Here is a 13,456-nt window from a genome sequence, read left to right as displayed (position 1 = left end):
AAAAGAAGGAGAAGAAGAAGAAGAAGAAGAAAAGAAGAAAGAAGAAGAAGAAGAAGAAGAAGAAGAAGAAGAAGAAGAAGAAGAAGAAGAAGAGAAAGAAAGAAAAAGAAAGGAGAGGGAAGGAGACAGAGGGGGAGGGTTAGAGAGAGAAAGAAAGAAAGAAAGAAAGAAAGAAAGAAAGAAAGAAAGAAAGAAAGTCGGATATAAGGCAAAAAAGGTTTGTAATAAAGGTGCCTAACCACAAACCTGTAGTAGTACAAAAGTAGTGTTATGTCTTGTGTCTAGATGTCCTCTGACAACCTCATCTGGTCATAGGTGGAGCTTTTTGGAGATGGCTGGATCTAGTGTGTGTGATACTGGGATTAAGGATGGGATGCTGGGATTGATTCATAGTGTGATGTTCAGATTAAGGCTGCCCCACCTTGGATGTGAGTGCTACCTACCCCAAGACACATAGTCTAAACGGAATATAAGGGACAGAAAGAAGGTTGCTTTTGCTGCTTGTGGCTTGCTGCTTGCAACTTCACTGACTGCTGCCTTCCACCTGCCATGCGATGGACTATTTTTCTTCTCTGATGCCCCTGTGCCATGCCCCCCGCCTTGGAGCCAGCAAACTTGGGACTGAAATCTCTACAAACTGTAAGCTGAAATGAACCTTTCCTCCTTTAACTCTGGATGTTGGGTATTTTGTCTCTGCAATGAGAAAGGTAACTAAGACAGAATTTGGTACCAGAGAAGTAGGGTCATTGCTGTGACTGTACCTAAGCATATGTGTGGTGGATTGACAAGTGGTGGTCAACTTGGAACACCCAGCTGAACTGAATCAGCGTGGTGCTGGGTGTGTATGGCCCACTTGAGGATTGTTGCCAACAACATAAAAAGAGAACTGGAAGGGAAGATGATGTGCTGTTGACCATACTGGAGAAGCTTGTCATGCAGGTTTTCCTGATATAAACTCAGCTCTTCTCATCATTGGAGGAGCTTAGGACCTTGCTGTTGCTGAGGATGGCTGCAATTCTTTTTGCGGGGGGCTCTGATCCTTACTTTGAGTGTTGCTGCCTGGCTCCAGGGCAGATCCCTCGGCCTGCTGGCACAGATCTTTCATCCCTCTGGCACAGACTTTCTAGCTTCCACCACTGACCTTGGGGCCTTCCAGGTGAAGATCCTTGATACAGACTTGCATGAGACATTATCATGGGCTCTAGGCCTCCAGTTGGACTCAAGGAGGACATTGCCATGGGCTCTAGGTCTTCAGTTGAACTCATGCAGGACATTACTGTGGGATCCAGGCCCTCATTTGGATTCTTTGGGTCTCTAGTGTGTGGACAAATGTCCTACATTCTTTTTCATTTGACTCTTTGGGTGAATATTATAAAATAATCCTGTAAACTATGTGTCCTGTATTTTATCTTTTCCCTTGCAAAACCTGACTACAACAGTGTTGTTCAAGAGCCTTTGGAACTGGATTGTGGGAAGAGTTTGGAAAGGTTTGGAGATGCTGGCTGAAGAAGCAGCTTTGGAATGATTTAAGCTGCACTTGGTGTGAGATTCTTGTGGGAGCTCAGAGGAGGAGAATGCAAATAGAAATGCTACCAGTAAAAGTCAGGTTCAGAATGTTTCTGCTGGGAAGGACCCTATTGGCTGTTGGACTCCAGATAATGTATGTTATACCTTGGCAAAAAGTTTGCATTTTGCTTCTGTCCAGAGTCTTTGCCTGACTCTGAGATTAAGGGTGGTGGACTAATTAATCTTGTAGAAGTAATTTCAAGGCAGTCAAATGTTGAGGTGGTGGCGTTCCTACTGTTGGGAGCTTTTAGCCAGATTTATGTTGAGATTCAAGAGCAAAGAGCCCAGCAGAATGATTTAAAACACTGTGAGTTTGGTCACAAAGAAAGCTCAGTAAAGCTGTGGATGCAGAGATAGAGCAGAGGAGACCATGATTGTTGAAAAGGAACAAGACCATGAAAAAGATGGCATGAGGATATCACAAGAAACAACAGACTCTAAACTTTGCAGCCTCAGAGTTGCAAAGGTGAAAAAATTGGCTCGAGAAGAGAGCCCCCAGAGTACCATGTCCCAGAATCGCAGCAGCTTAGAGAAGTTGTTTCTTGGGATTGGATTCAGAGTTCTCAGCAACCCAGGCACTGAACCCCTACAGCCAAGAGAGAAGGAAGCCTGGCTACTGCTCCATCTGGCAGTAGAACTTGGCATCATCCATATACCACTGGTTTTACATGCATGCAGAATGCAAGAGTTGTAGGGTCAGAAGGGCTCCCCAGATTTCAGAAGAAGGCCTGGGAGGCCAGGCAGTACACTCCTGAGAGGGCAGTGTGTGAAGCTGAAGATGCAGTGGAGGCCCCCAGAAGGTTAGAGAAACCAGGAACATGGATCATCTAAGGGAAGCTGCAAGGAGTGACCAGACCTGGCCCAAAAGAGAAACCATGGGAGCTACAACCACTGGCAGCGCCATAGGGGCAGAGCCCCCCAAGCCCTTTGGAGTTCATATCTTACCACAGATTGACTCAGATGCTGGACATGGAACTACAGGATTTAACGTTCATCCTGCTGGATTTTGGACTTGCTTTGATCCCATTCCTTTCTATCCCCCTATTTGCAATGGAAATGTTTATCTTGTGCCATTGTGTATTGGAAGTGTTTAAGTTTCATTTCCTTTGTAAAGGGGCTCACAGCTAAGAATTTGCCTTAAATCTCAGAGGAGACTTTGGATGTGGACTTTACAGAAACCGTTAGGACTCTGGCAACACTTAAAGATAGACAAAATGCCTTTTGCATAAAGGAATGTGCAGGAGTCTTTGGGGGACCTGGGATGGAATATTGTGGCTTGTATTTAGATGTCCCCCCAAAGCTTCATACAGTCTTGGTGGAGCTTCTCAGAGGTGGCTGGATCTAGAGTGTAGTGCTGGGATTAAGGATGTGATTTGCTATTGATCCATGGTGTGATTCTAGGATTAAGGGTGTCCCACATCTAGTGTGAGCCCTTGGGGCGGGTAGCCTGGATAGAATATGTATCAGCCAGTGCTTACTAAAGAAACAGATGCAATGCAAGATGTAAAAATATATAAGAATTTATAAGATTGGTTTACAATGGCTGCTCACAGAGTCAGATGTGGAATATCTATTGTACATTTTGGATCTTATTTACTCTTTCAGCTTCCCACACTAGGGAAAAAAGGACTATCTACATGCTGGATATCCAAAAGATCCAGTTAAAAGGACAGGACAGCTCACTGTAGTGTCCCATGCACGTCTGTATCAGGAGGCCTAAGGGTCTGTGCTGGAGGCTGAGGAGTCTGTGCCGCTGGAGGCTGAGGAGTCTGTGCCAGAAGGCTGAAGACGACTCCAAAGTAAAGGTGGAGCTCCTCCAAAAAGCAGAAGCAGCAGCCTTCTTTCTTCATTTCCCTTTTATGGCATTTTGGCAACAATCCTCCCTAGGGTGGGTCTTTCACACCCAGAGCTATGCTGAGTCAACTTAGTTGGGCATTTCTTACTTAAACTGACACAATCAACTATCACAATCCACCCATTGTCAACTTGATAACCAGACACATTCCTTCAAACCATAGTTTCCAGATACAAAGACAAGCTCATACTTACTCCTAATATGTTATAACTAACCTGCAAACAAAGGAAAATGTAGTAATTCCCTCCCCAGAATAGAAAGCAAATTCTCTTTGGATAATGGGTGAAGCTTTACTCCTAACATTTCATAACTCAAACATAGGTTTAACAATACTTAAGAAGCAACACTAAGTCCATCAACATTATATTACATTGGAAGCATATTAAGAAAGAACTATTACAGTCCTCATTTCTATAGCTGATTGTAGGATCATAGGTGGTATTTAGAATGACCTTCTTCTGCTACCCATTCTGTATCCCCTTGGCCTTCAGCAAGCACCTCAGCAGGTCTTGGTTCTTTCCCTAGTGAGGTTACTCACACCTTTGTTCCTGAAGATTCTGGGCCATTTGTCATTCTGCCTGGATTGGGTTGTTGTAGTTTCCCATTGACTTTAATAACAGGGCATGGTAATACTAGGAGGTATCTTAAGGGATCTCCTATACTCCATGTATATTCTTTTTTTCCTCTGTTGTAGAATAATAGTCTAATTTCCCCTTGATAATGTGGATCAATCACCCCTGCCAACACTATGACTCCCATTTTAGCTTGTTTCCTCAGAGCCATGAGGAGACCAGAATGAGCAGGAAGAAATCTTAGCTTCCAGTTCAATGGTATTACTGTTATGCTTCCTGGTACAAGCATTCCCCCACCCGGAACCAAGACTTTTAAGTCAGCAGAGCATAAAGTTTTGGGAACAAGAAGCAAAAATTTTGCTCGTGGGTCACTAAGGCTAATCGTGAATTGTACCACCACTTGATTCCTGGATCCATGAATCCTGGCTATGGGAGACACAGTACCACAGAGTGGATGCTGATTCAAAGTGTATATAGCCTTTAAAGAACCTTCCCCCAACTCGGCAAGCTATTGCCACTTAGCTGGCACTGTAACTGTGTCTTCAAAAGACCATTCCACCTTTCTGTCAATCCACCTTTCTTTCAATCAATGCTCTGGATGGTGAGTGTTTACATGGAATACAAATATTTTTATATGCTTTGCTCATATGGAGAGATCTGAGGCACTCCCAGTAACAATATCTGTATCAGTCAGTTTTTACTAGAGAAACAAATTTAATGCAAGATATAAAAATATATAAGAATTCACAAGATTGGCTTACAGTGGCCACCCACAGAGTCAGGTGTGGAAAAGTGCAAAAGGGCTGTCTGCATGTTGGAGATGCAGAGGATCCAGTTGAAGGCCTGGAGCTCACTGTAGAGTCCTATGCGAGTCTGTGTCAGGAGGGTGAAGGGTCTGCGATGGAAGGCTGAGGAGTCTGTGCCAGAAGGCTGAAGACGACTCCACAGTAAAGGTGGAGCTCCTCCAAAGAAACAGAAGCAGCAGCCTTCCTTCTTCATTTTCCTTTTATAGCATTCTGGCAACAATCCTCCCTGGGGTGGGTCTGCCACACCCAGAACTACACTGAGTCAGTTTAGTTGGGCGTTTCTTACTGAAGTTGACGCAATCAGTTAACTTATAAAGTATAAGGGACAGAAAGAGTGATGCTGTCGTTGCTTGTCACTTGCTGTTTGTGGCTTGCTGCTTGCTGCTTCATTGCTTGCTGCCTTCTGCCTGCCATGCCATGGAATATTTCTCTTCTGTGATGCCCCCTGTGCAATGCCTCTCTTCCTCGAGCCAGCCAACTTTGGAGTGAAACCTCAGCAAACTGTGAGCTGAAATGAGCATTTACTCCTTTAACTCTGAGTGTTGGGTATTTTGTCTCAGCAACAAGAAAAATAAGAGAAGAAGAAACACTTAAATCTTACCAAGAAGCTTAGGTATTTTGTGCCAAAATTAAAGCCTGGACTTGGTAAGAGGAAAAGCACATGCCTGGTTTTTCCATTACATTCTCTTCAGACTATGAATATAACATAATAATTATTTGCATGTGGGGCCAGGGATATAGCTTAGTGGCATAAGCGCCTGCCTGGCAAGCATAAGGTCCTGAGTTTGATTCCTGGTACCAAAAAAAAAAAAAAAAAGAAAGAAAAAAAAATTATTCACATGTGTTTGAAGGCCGGAAAGTCTTTGTAGAAACACTGTTGTTCAGTGTGTGTGATATGGAGTGGCACTGTCTAGTAGAATCAGCAAACATGTTATATTGGAATCTTTATCTGTGGCTGTTTAATATAGAGTGTTTTGACTTATTTATAATCTAAAATATTAAATCATTAATTTCCATTGTTTTTAATAATTGAATTCATATTGATGGAGAAGATAAAATATCATTCACATACCATTTAATGAGCACCTACTGTGCTCTAGGCACAATAAAGACAGCCAAGAATCTCTGCCCTCACAGAACTTACATTCTACTAGAGAACCTAGAGAGACACAATATATAATAAACATAATAAGTAAAATATAACATTAAATCATGGCAAGTAGTAGGGAAAAAAGTAGGGCGGGGTAAAAATATTGATGGAGAAATGGAATGTTTAACTAGAACATGTAGTAACGGTATGTGTCCAGTAAATGTATATCTGAGTTTTTTCCTACAACCAAAACTTTCTTCTAAAGGTCTATTTGTGATGGCTCTGGGACCTAGTGTGATGTCCTTCCAGGTGGTCTCTGAATATTTGGTGTTAGTCTACCCAAGAAGGGAGATGTTCCCTACACACCTCACTCTCCTATACATAGGATGAACCGTAGGGCTTCTGTTGCCCAGTGTTGCGCATTAGCACGTAGGAATCACAGCACCATGGCAAGGGCACCTAAGGTGCGGGCTTCTTTCTGGCCTGTGATGACTCAGAGAATAACCTATGAAACACAATTCAAAATACAAATGTCTGCTTGTAGCCTCTGAATTATCAGCTCATACCTGGTGACAATATGGTTTTTCTTGCTTTGCAGTGTCATGGACTCTCTGTGGAAGGTTTTGTTCTTCCTGCTTCAACAACTAAAGAGGTAAGATTCTGTCTTTTACATTTATATGACAGGCAGCTTGCCTGGCGGAAGTAGTTCTATGATCACTCTTCAAAGTAAAAGACCTACGCTCTTATAAACCATGTCAATATGAAATGCATTTGAAGAAAGGAATAAATGTCATTTTTAAAAATTGAGAATACTGGGCTGGGGATATAGCTCAGCGGCACAAGCATCTGCGTGGCAAGCACAAGGTCCTGAGCTCAATTCCCGGTACCAAAAAATAATTGAGAATATTAGAAAATAACTACATGTTATATTAATTACTGTAAATGAGAATAGCTCCTTTAATGGTTGATTAAGGTGGGCTATGTGAGGTTAAGTGAGAATTAGAGCAGAAGGAATAGAAATCTAAGAGTGAGTGATTTCTCATGTCCCCCTACCCTTCTAATTCCCACTTTCACACTTTATGTTTGTTTTTGTCCAAATCACAAGGAAATGATAAAGAACTAGCTTTTATACAGAACCAATAAAGGAGTTAGCATTAACAAACTAAGTACTAAGATTGGACAGTAAAAACAAAAATTCTCAAACACTGGAGTTGCTGCAGATAGCAGGTAGGGAACCAGTACTTTACTCTTCCCTTGACAGGCCTTTCCTATACTAAAGAACACCGTGTTTCCTATTTATTTTTCTTAATTAATATTAACATGTTAATAGAATTAGTACTAATACATCCCTAAATACTACCTAAGAGTTTTCAAATAATTTTCACATTATTAGTTTGATCTTCAACACAAATATGTATGTAAAAAGGGAGTTCTTATTTCCAACTTACAGATAAGGAAACATTCTTAGAGATTAGTTTTCCAAGGTCATATAACTTGTAACTGACAAAGACAGGAACTAAATCCCAGGTGTTTTTTTTCTAAATTTTATTCCTTTATTAGTCCCTGTTTGCAGTACATAATGATTACATTCCCCGTGGGGAGTTGGCACATGTACACAGCACATCTGAATTCTTTTTCGTCCCTTTCTCTCCTATCCCTTCCCGTCCCTCCATCTCTCGGTCCCCTTCCCATGTGCAAAAGATCTGTCTCCCTATTTCTTATCATCTATCTTTTATTTTGCTTTTATTTTATTTATATATTAGAGTTCTCATTTAAGAGAAACCATGTGATACTCTGATGTCTGATTTATTTCAGTTAACATTATGGTCTCAAGGTGCATCCATTTTCCTACAAATGACTCGTTTATTCTTTATGACAGAGTTGTACTCCATTGTGCAGAAGTACCACTTTCTTTATCCATTCGTCTGTTGATGGGCATATAGGCCTCTTCCAAGACTTAGCTATTGTGATTATGCTGCTATAAACATGAGTATGCATGTATTGTTGTAATATGATGTCTTTAACCCTTTTGGAAAGGTACCTAGAAGGGGGATAACTGGGTTGAACGGAATTTCGTGTTTTAGTTTTTTGAGCAATCTCCATACTGATTCCCGTAATGGTTGCACTAGTTTTCATTCCCACCAACAAGGTATAGGGTTCTCTTCAGCATTTGTTATTTTTTGATGCCTTGATAACAGCCTTGATGACATCTTTCTGGAGTAAGATGGAATCTCAGTGTTGTTTTAATTTGCATTTTTCCAATGACCAGAGACATTGAACATTTTTTCATGCATTGGCCATTTGTATTTTTTTCTGAGAAGTGTCTATTAATTTCAGTTGACTGTTTTTTTATTGAGTCTTGTATTTGCGGGGGGGGGCTAAATTTTGGTTCTTTGTATATTCTAGATATTAATCTTCTGTCTCAGGAATAGTAAATTTTTTCCATCTGTAGGTTGTTTCTTCACTCTGCTGGTTGCTACATTATTGTGCAGAAGCTTTTTAATTTGACATAATCCCATTTATTGGTTCTTTATTAATACATGTCTGCAGTATATGGAATTCACATTCATCTTAGGGAGTAGATACATATACGTAACACATTTTGATTCTTTTTTATTCCTCTTCCCCTCCCCGCCACCTCTCTCCTTCTGTCTCTAGATCCCCATTTCCCTTTTTCATTATTATTGCTATTATATTTTTAAGTTCATGTATATGACATATAATGTTTATATTCTTTGCGAGTATTTGGTATTTGCTGTACAGAAGCTTTTTAATTTGATATGATCCCATTTGTTGATTCTTGATGTTATTCCTTGTGCAACAGGGGTTCTGTTCAGAAAATCCTTGCCTATACATATGCTTTCAAGAGTTTTACCTATTTTCTATTCCAGCAGATTGTGTTTCTATTTTAACATTTATATCTTTTATCCAGTTTGATTTTAATTTGGTACCTGGTGAAAGATATTAGTCTATCTTTAGTCTTCTGCATGTGGATGCCAAGCTTTCCCAGCACTATTTGTTGAAGAGGCTACCTTTCCTATAGCGTATGTTTTTTGTTCTCTTTCTGGAAGATCAGGTAGCTGAATGTGCCTGGGATTATTTCTGCATCCTCTGTTCTGTTCCACTGATCCACATGTTTGGTTTTGTACCAATAGCATGCTGTTTTTATGATGGTAGCTTTGTAGCATAACTTGAAGTCTGGGATTGTGATGCCTCTGTCATCCTCTTGTTGCCCAGGATTTCTTTAGCTATTCTAGTTCTCTTCTAGTTCCATATGAAATTTAGGATTGGTTTCTCTAGGTCTGTAAAGAATGCTGTTGGAATTTTGATTGGGATTGCATTAAACCTATATATCAATTTGGGAAGTATGGCCATTTTGACCATATTGGTTCTACCTATCCAGGAACACAGGATATCCTCCCCCTCCTCCTCCTAACCCCTCATTCTGCCCGCTCCTCTTCCTCTCCCCTCCCACTCCTCCTTGTTCTTTGTAGGGTCTCACTATGTAGTCCAGGCTGGTCTTGAACTCAGCCTCCCAAGTGCTGAGATTACAGGGATGCACCACCATGCCTGGCATTTTTTCTGATGTCCTTTTCAATCTCTTTTTTCACAGTACTGTAGTTTTCACTGCAGAGTTCTTTCACTTCCTTGTTTAGGCTAATTCCTAAGTACTTATTTTTTCTTGCTGCTATTGTGAATAGTATTATTTTCCTAATTTCCCTCTCAGTGAGTTCATTATTGATGTACAGGAATTCTATTGTTCTTTTGTGTGCTGATTTTGTATACTGCTACACTATTGAAGTTTTAAAACTTGGTATATGTTTATAGTACATAAGGATTACATTCCTCATGGACAGTTTGTCCATATACATGACAGATCTTAACTCTTTTTTTTTAATCTCCTACCCACCCTCCTTCTCCCTCACTCCATCTCTGGGACCCCTTCTCCTATATGTATTTTTGTACATTTGTAGTACATAATGATCATGTTCCTCATATGGACTTGGTACATGTACACAACACATCACAATTCTATTCTTATCTCCTAATTTGGCTATTAATTCTAGCAGTCTTTTGGTAGAATTTTTTTGGATATTCTATGTAAAGGATCATGTCACCTGCAAATAATTTGACTTCTTCCTGTCCTATGCATATCCCTTTTCTTTCTTTCTCTAACCCGATGGCTCTAGCTAATGTTTTAAGTACAATATTGAACATGAATGAACCTAGGTCTTTGGATTTCCAATCTCTATTGTCTCCTGAAAGTATATGCTCAATGCAATTTAACAAAATAGTATTCCTCAATCTTTCACCTTAAATAACTTTATACTTCTTTTTTGTTTGTTTGTTTGTTTGTTTGGTACTGGGAATTGAACTCGGGACCTTGTGCTTGCCAGGCAGATGCCATGCCCCTAAGCTATACCCCAGGCCCTTATACTTCTTTTTAAAGTCAAGGACTCACTATGTAGCCCAGGCTGGTGTAGAACTTGCTAAGTTGCCCAGGGTGGGCTTGAACTCGTGATCCTCCTACCTCAGCCTCCTGAGTTCTAGGATTACAGGTGTGTGCCACTGTGCCTGATAACTTTATACTTTCTAATGCTATTTTATTCTATCAGCATATAGATGTTTTACATAATTCTAATAATTATGTATATACAATTTTAAGTTCTATTTACATTTTTCTTTATCATTAGTCATCAGATTTATTTCTAAATAGATCCATAAAAACTCATGATATTTCTGTTCTATGATATCTATAAAACCATTATCTATAAAAGCATTCCTATGTTTGGGTTACTTCTAGTTTTACACTTGTGACTGATGCTGTTATAAATACTCTTACACATAGAGCTTTCTTCCTCTTTTGTATTATTTTCTTATGATGAACTCCCAAACACAGGATTATGAGTTAGAGGGTATTGATACTTTTATGACTCTTGTTATGCATTGCCAGATTGCCTTCAAAAAGATTGAACCCATTTATTCAATCTATTACGTTAAAGCGGATGCAGCCATGTTCATGCATACAGCATTGTGGTGACTTCCAGAGAAGGTGATTGATGCCTCAGGGATGATGGGCTCTAGGAACTGATTTCCTTTTTCTCTGTTACAGATGACTCCAGGAGAGATTAAATTCTCTGTGCATGTGGAGTCTGTCCTGAATCGTGTACCTCAGCCAGAATACCGCCAGCTTCTGGTTGAAGCCATTCTTGTCCTCACCATGTTGGCAGATATTGAAATTCACAGCATCGGAAGCATCATTGCTGTGGAAAAAATAGTGCACATAGCTAATGACTTGTTCCTTCAAGAACAGGTAGGTAGACCTGTGCTTTTCTCTCTTTTTTTTTTTTTTTTTTTTTTTTTTGGTCTTTTTGAGACAGGGTCTCGCTATTCAGTTCAGGCTGGCTTTGAGCTCACTTTGTAGCGCAGGCTGCTCTTGAACTTACAACCATCCTCCTGCCTCAGCCTCCTGAGTGCTGGGATTACAGGCGTGCGCCACCACGCCCGGCAGACCTGTGCTTTTCTCAAAGAGAGTGTTTGACACAAAGCTGCATCCCAAGCTCCATATGAATCTGAGGTTGCTTTCTTGAACTTTATTCTTTGTAGCTCTTCTTTGGGCCCCCTTTGTACTGGCTCAAAGCTTTGTCTGAAAAAAAAAAAAAAACAGTAGATGACTGGATGACCTCTGTCTTTCACTATGTTTTTATTCCCTAAAAATTAGTAAATTTATTTTTTATCTATTTATGGTGCTGGGGATCAAACTGGGTCCTTCCGCATGGTAGGCAAGTGTTCTACTGCTGAGCTACACCCCTAGCCATTTTATTTTACTTTTGATTAACATATACTGGTTGCACATATCAATGAAGCTCAGTGTGGCATTTCAACACATGCGTACATGGTGCACTGATCAAATCCAACCTCCTTTTATCCTCCCCACCCCGTGTGTTTGTGCTTAGTGTTAGATGGTAAAGTTGTCTAAAATTCAGGAGGTATTATATACTCCTAAAAAGTCCTGAAGCATAGCATCAACAATATATTTTAAATTCCTGGTCACAATGCTTTGTGTAGCTCTACAGATTTAATAAGACATTATTGTGTAGCATATCCTTTCTGGACTGTTAAGGAAAATAGAAAATGTGGTTTTTCTTTTACTTTGCTTTTGCTACTTACCGATAGAAAAATGTTAAAGTGAAACTTTTATTTCTACATTTTTCTTATTTTTTTAATATAACTCCCAGAAAATTGACTACATTTTTTTTTCACTTTTGGTACTGGGAATCAGACTCAGGACCTTGTGCTTGCCAGTCAGGTGCTGTGCCACTGTGACTACATTTAAAAATGCAAACTATTTACTGAAAGTCTTGTCTAGATTAAGAGTTAGAGTATATAAGGTGAAGGGCATGCCTTGTTGTCAATAGGAAAAAAAATCTCTAAAATATATAACTGATATTTCATTCTCTTAGCCACTGTGAGAGGATGCAAAGAAAAAAAGTATCTAAGATTTTCTAGGACAGTCCTAATTTTAAATATTCTGGATTGCTAACGGTCCATGTATCAGAAAACGTGATCCCCTTCAAACATAGACTCCAGCCCTATCTAAATTTAATGGAAAGCTCATTAAATTTACTTAATCAAATAAAATATAAACGAATGCAAACTGAAATCAGGATAGTACTAGAAGGTGTCAGACCAAAGTCCCACTAGAGTGATTTGTATCTGCTGCTTCTGCTCTTAACAGGTATGACTCATTTAATTAACTTTCACTATATATTTAGCTTTCAAAATTCATTGTAAGGGGACAAATTCCAAACAGTGTTTTAAATAATTTACATAATTTGGGGATTTAGTGGAAAATGCATGTATAGAAACTCACATTCACTCATTTTGCACATAAGCCGGACCTTTTCTTGGCTAAACAGCCTAGAAGCCAACTAACTGGTGATGGGAAAGAGGCTCTGGTAGTACTAACTAGGATTTTACTTAGTGGGATTAGTAATTGTTTCCTTTCCCCTGTATTTTCCCATCCTTAAAAACCAAACAGAAAACTCTCGGCGCAGATGATACCATGTTGGCAAAGGATCCTGCATCTGGCATCTGTACTCTTCTGTATGACAGTGCACCCAGTGGCAGGTTTGGCACCATGACCTACCTCTCCAAGGCAGCTGCCACCTACGTGCAGGAGTTCCTCCCCCACAGCATCTGTGCCATGCAGTGAGGGCTTTGGGTCCTGGCTGCTGGAGCCTTCCGACAGCTGGTCCCTGTCTCAGTTGATTGTGCATGGAACTGAAACGTTAAAGGCCGATCACCCCCCGTCCTTCCCTGTCCCACCCCCCCCCAAGAAGAGAAAACTTCACTGATAAACTAACTGCCTTACAAGTGACTCCTTACCTGGAGACGCCCCTCCACTGTGCGTATGCTCAACCAGGCCTTCCAATTACTGTATCTAATTCTTTCACGGTTGATAAAAGTTTGCATGTATTCTTATTCTGTAGATCTGCTGCCAACTTAGGGTTCTAACTCCTGTTTGAAGAGCAGATATTAATAATAACTTATTCCTAAAGTTTTA

General features: G+C 40.2%; 1 protein-coding gene across 5 annotated transcripts in view; it reads left to right on the top strand.

The window, feature by feature from the left end:
• Nucleotides 1–13,456, top strand: part of Phka1 (phosphorylase kinase, alpha 1 (muscle)) — a 152,150-nt gene extending 138,694 nt beyond the window's left edge. For all 5 annotated transcript variants that reach the window (XM_005401695.2, XM_013502821.1, XM_005401692.2 and 2 more), the window contains 3 exons: nucleotides 6,488–6,541; nucleotides 11,003–11,203; nucleotides 12,932–13,456. In XM_005401695.2, the coding sequence (XP_005401752.1) occupies nucleotides 6,488–6,541; nucleotides 11,003–11,203; nucleotides 12,932–13,105 (429 nt within the window). In that variant the 3' untranslated portion in view covers nucleotides 13,106–13,456. The remainder of the gene's footprint in view (nucleotides 1–6,487; nucleotides 6,542–11,002; nucleotides 11,204–12,931) is intronic.

This window comes from Chinchilla lanigera, unplaced genomic scaffold (genome assembly GCF_000276665.1).
Source record: "Chinchilla lanigera isolate Chin_1 unplaced genomic scaffold, ChiLan1.0 scaffold00074, whole genome shotgun sequence".
Lineage (NCBI taxonomy): Eukaryota > Metazoa > Chordata > Mammalia > Rodentia > Chinchillidae > Chinchilla > Chinchilla lanigera.
The sequence above is the reverse complement of the archived record's forward strand: the minus strand, read 5'-3'. Positions and strand labels throughout refer to the sequence as shown.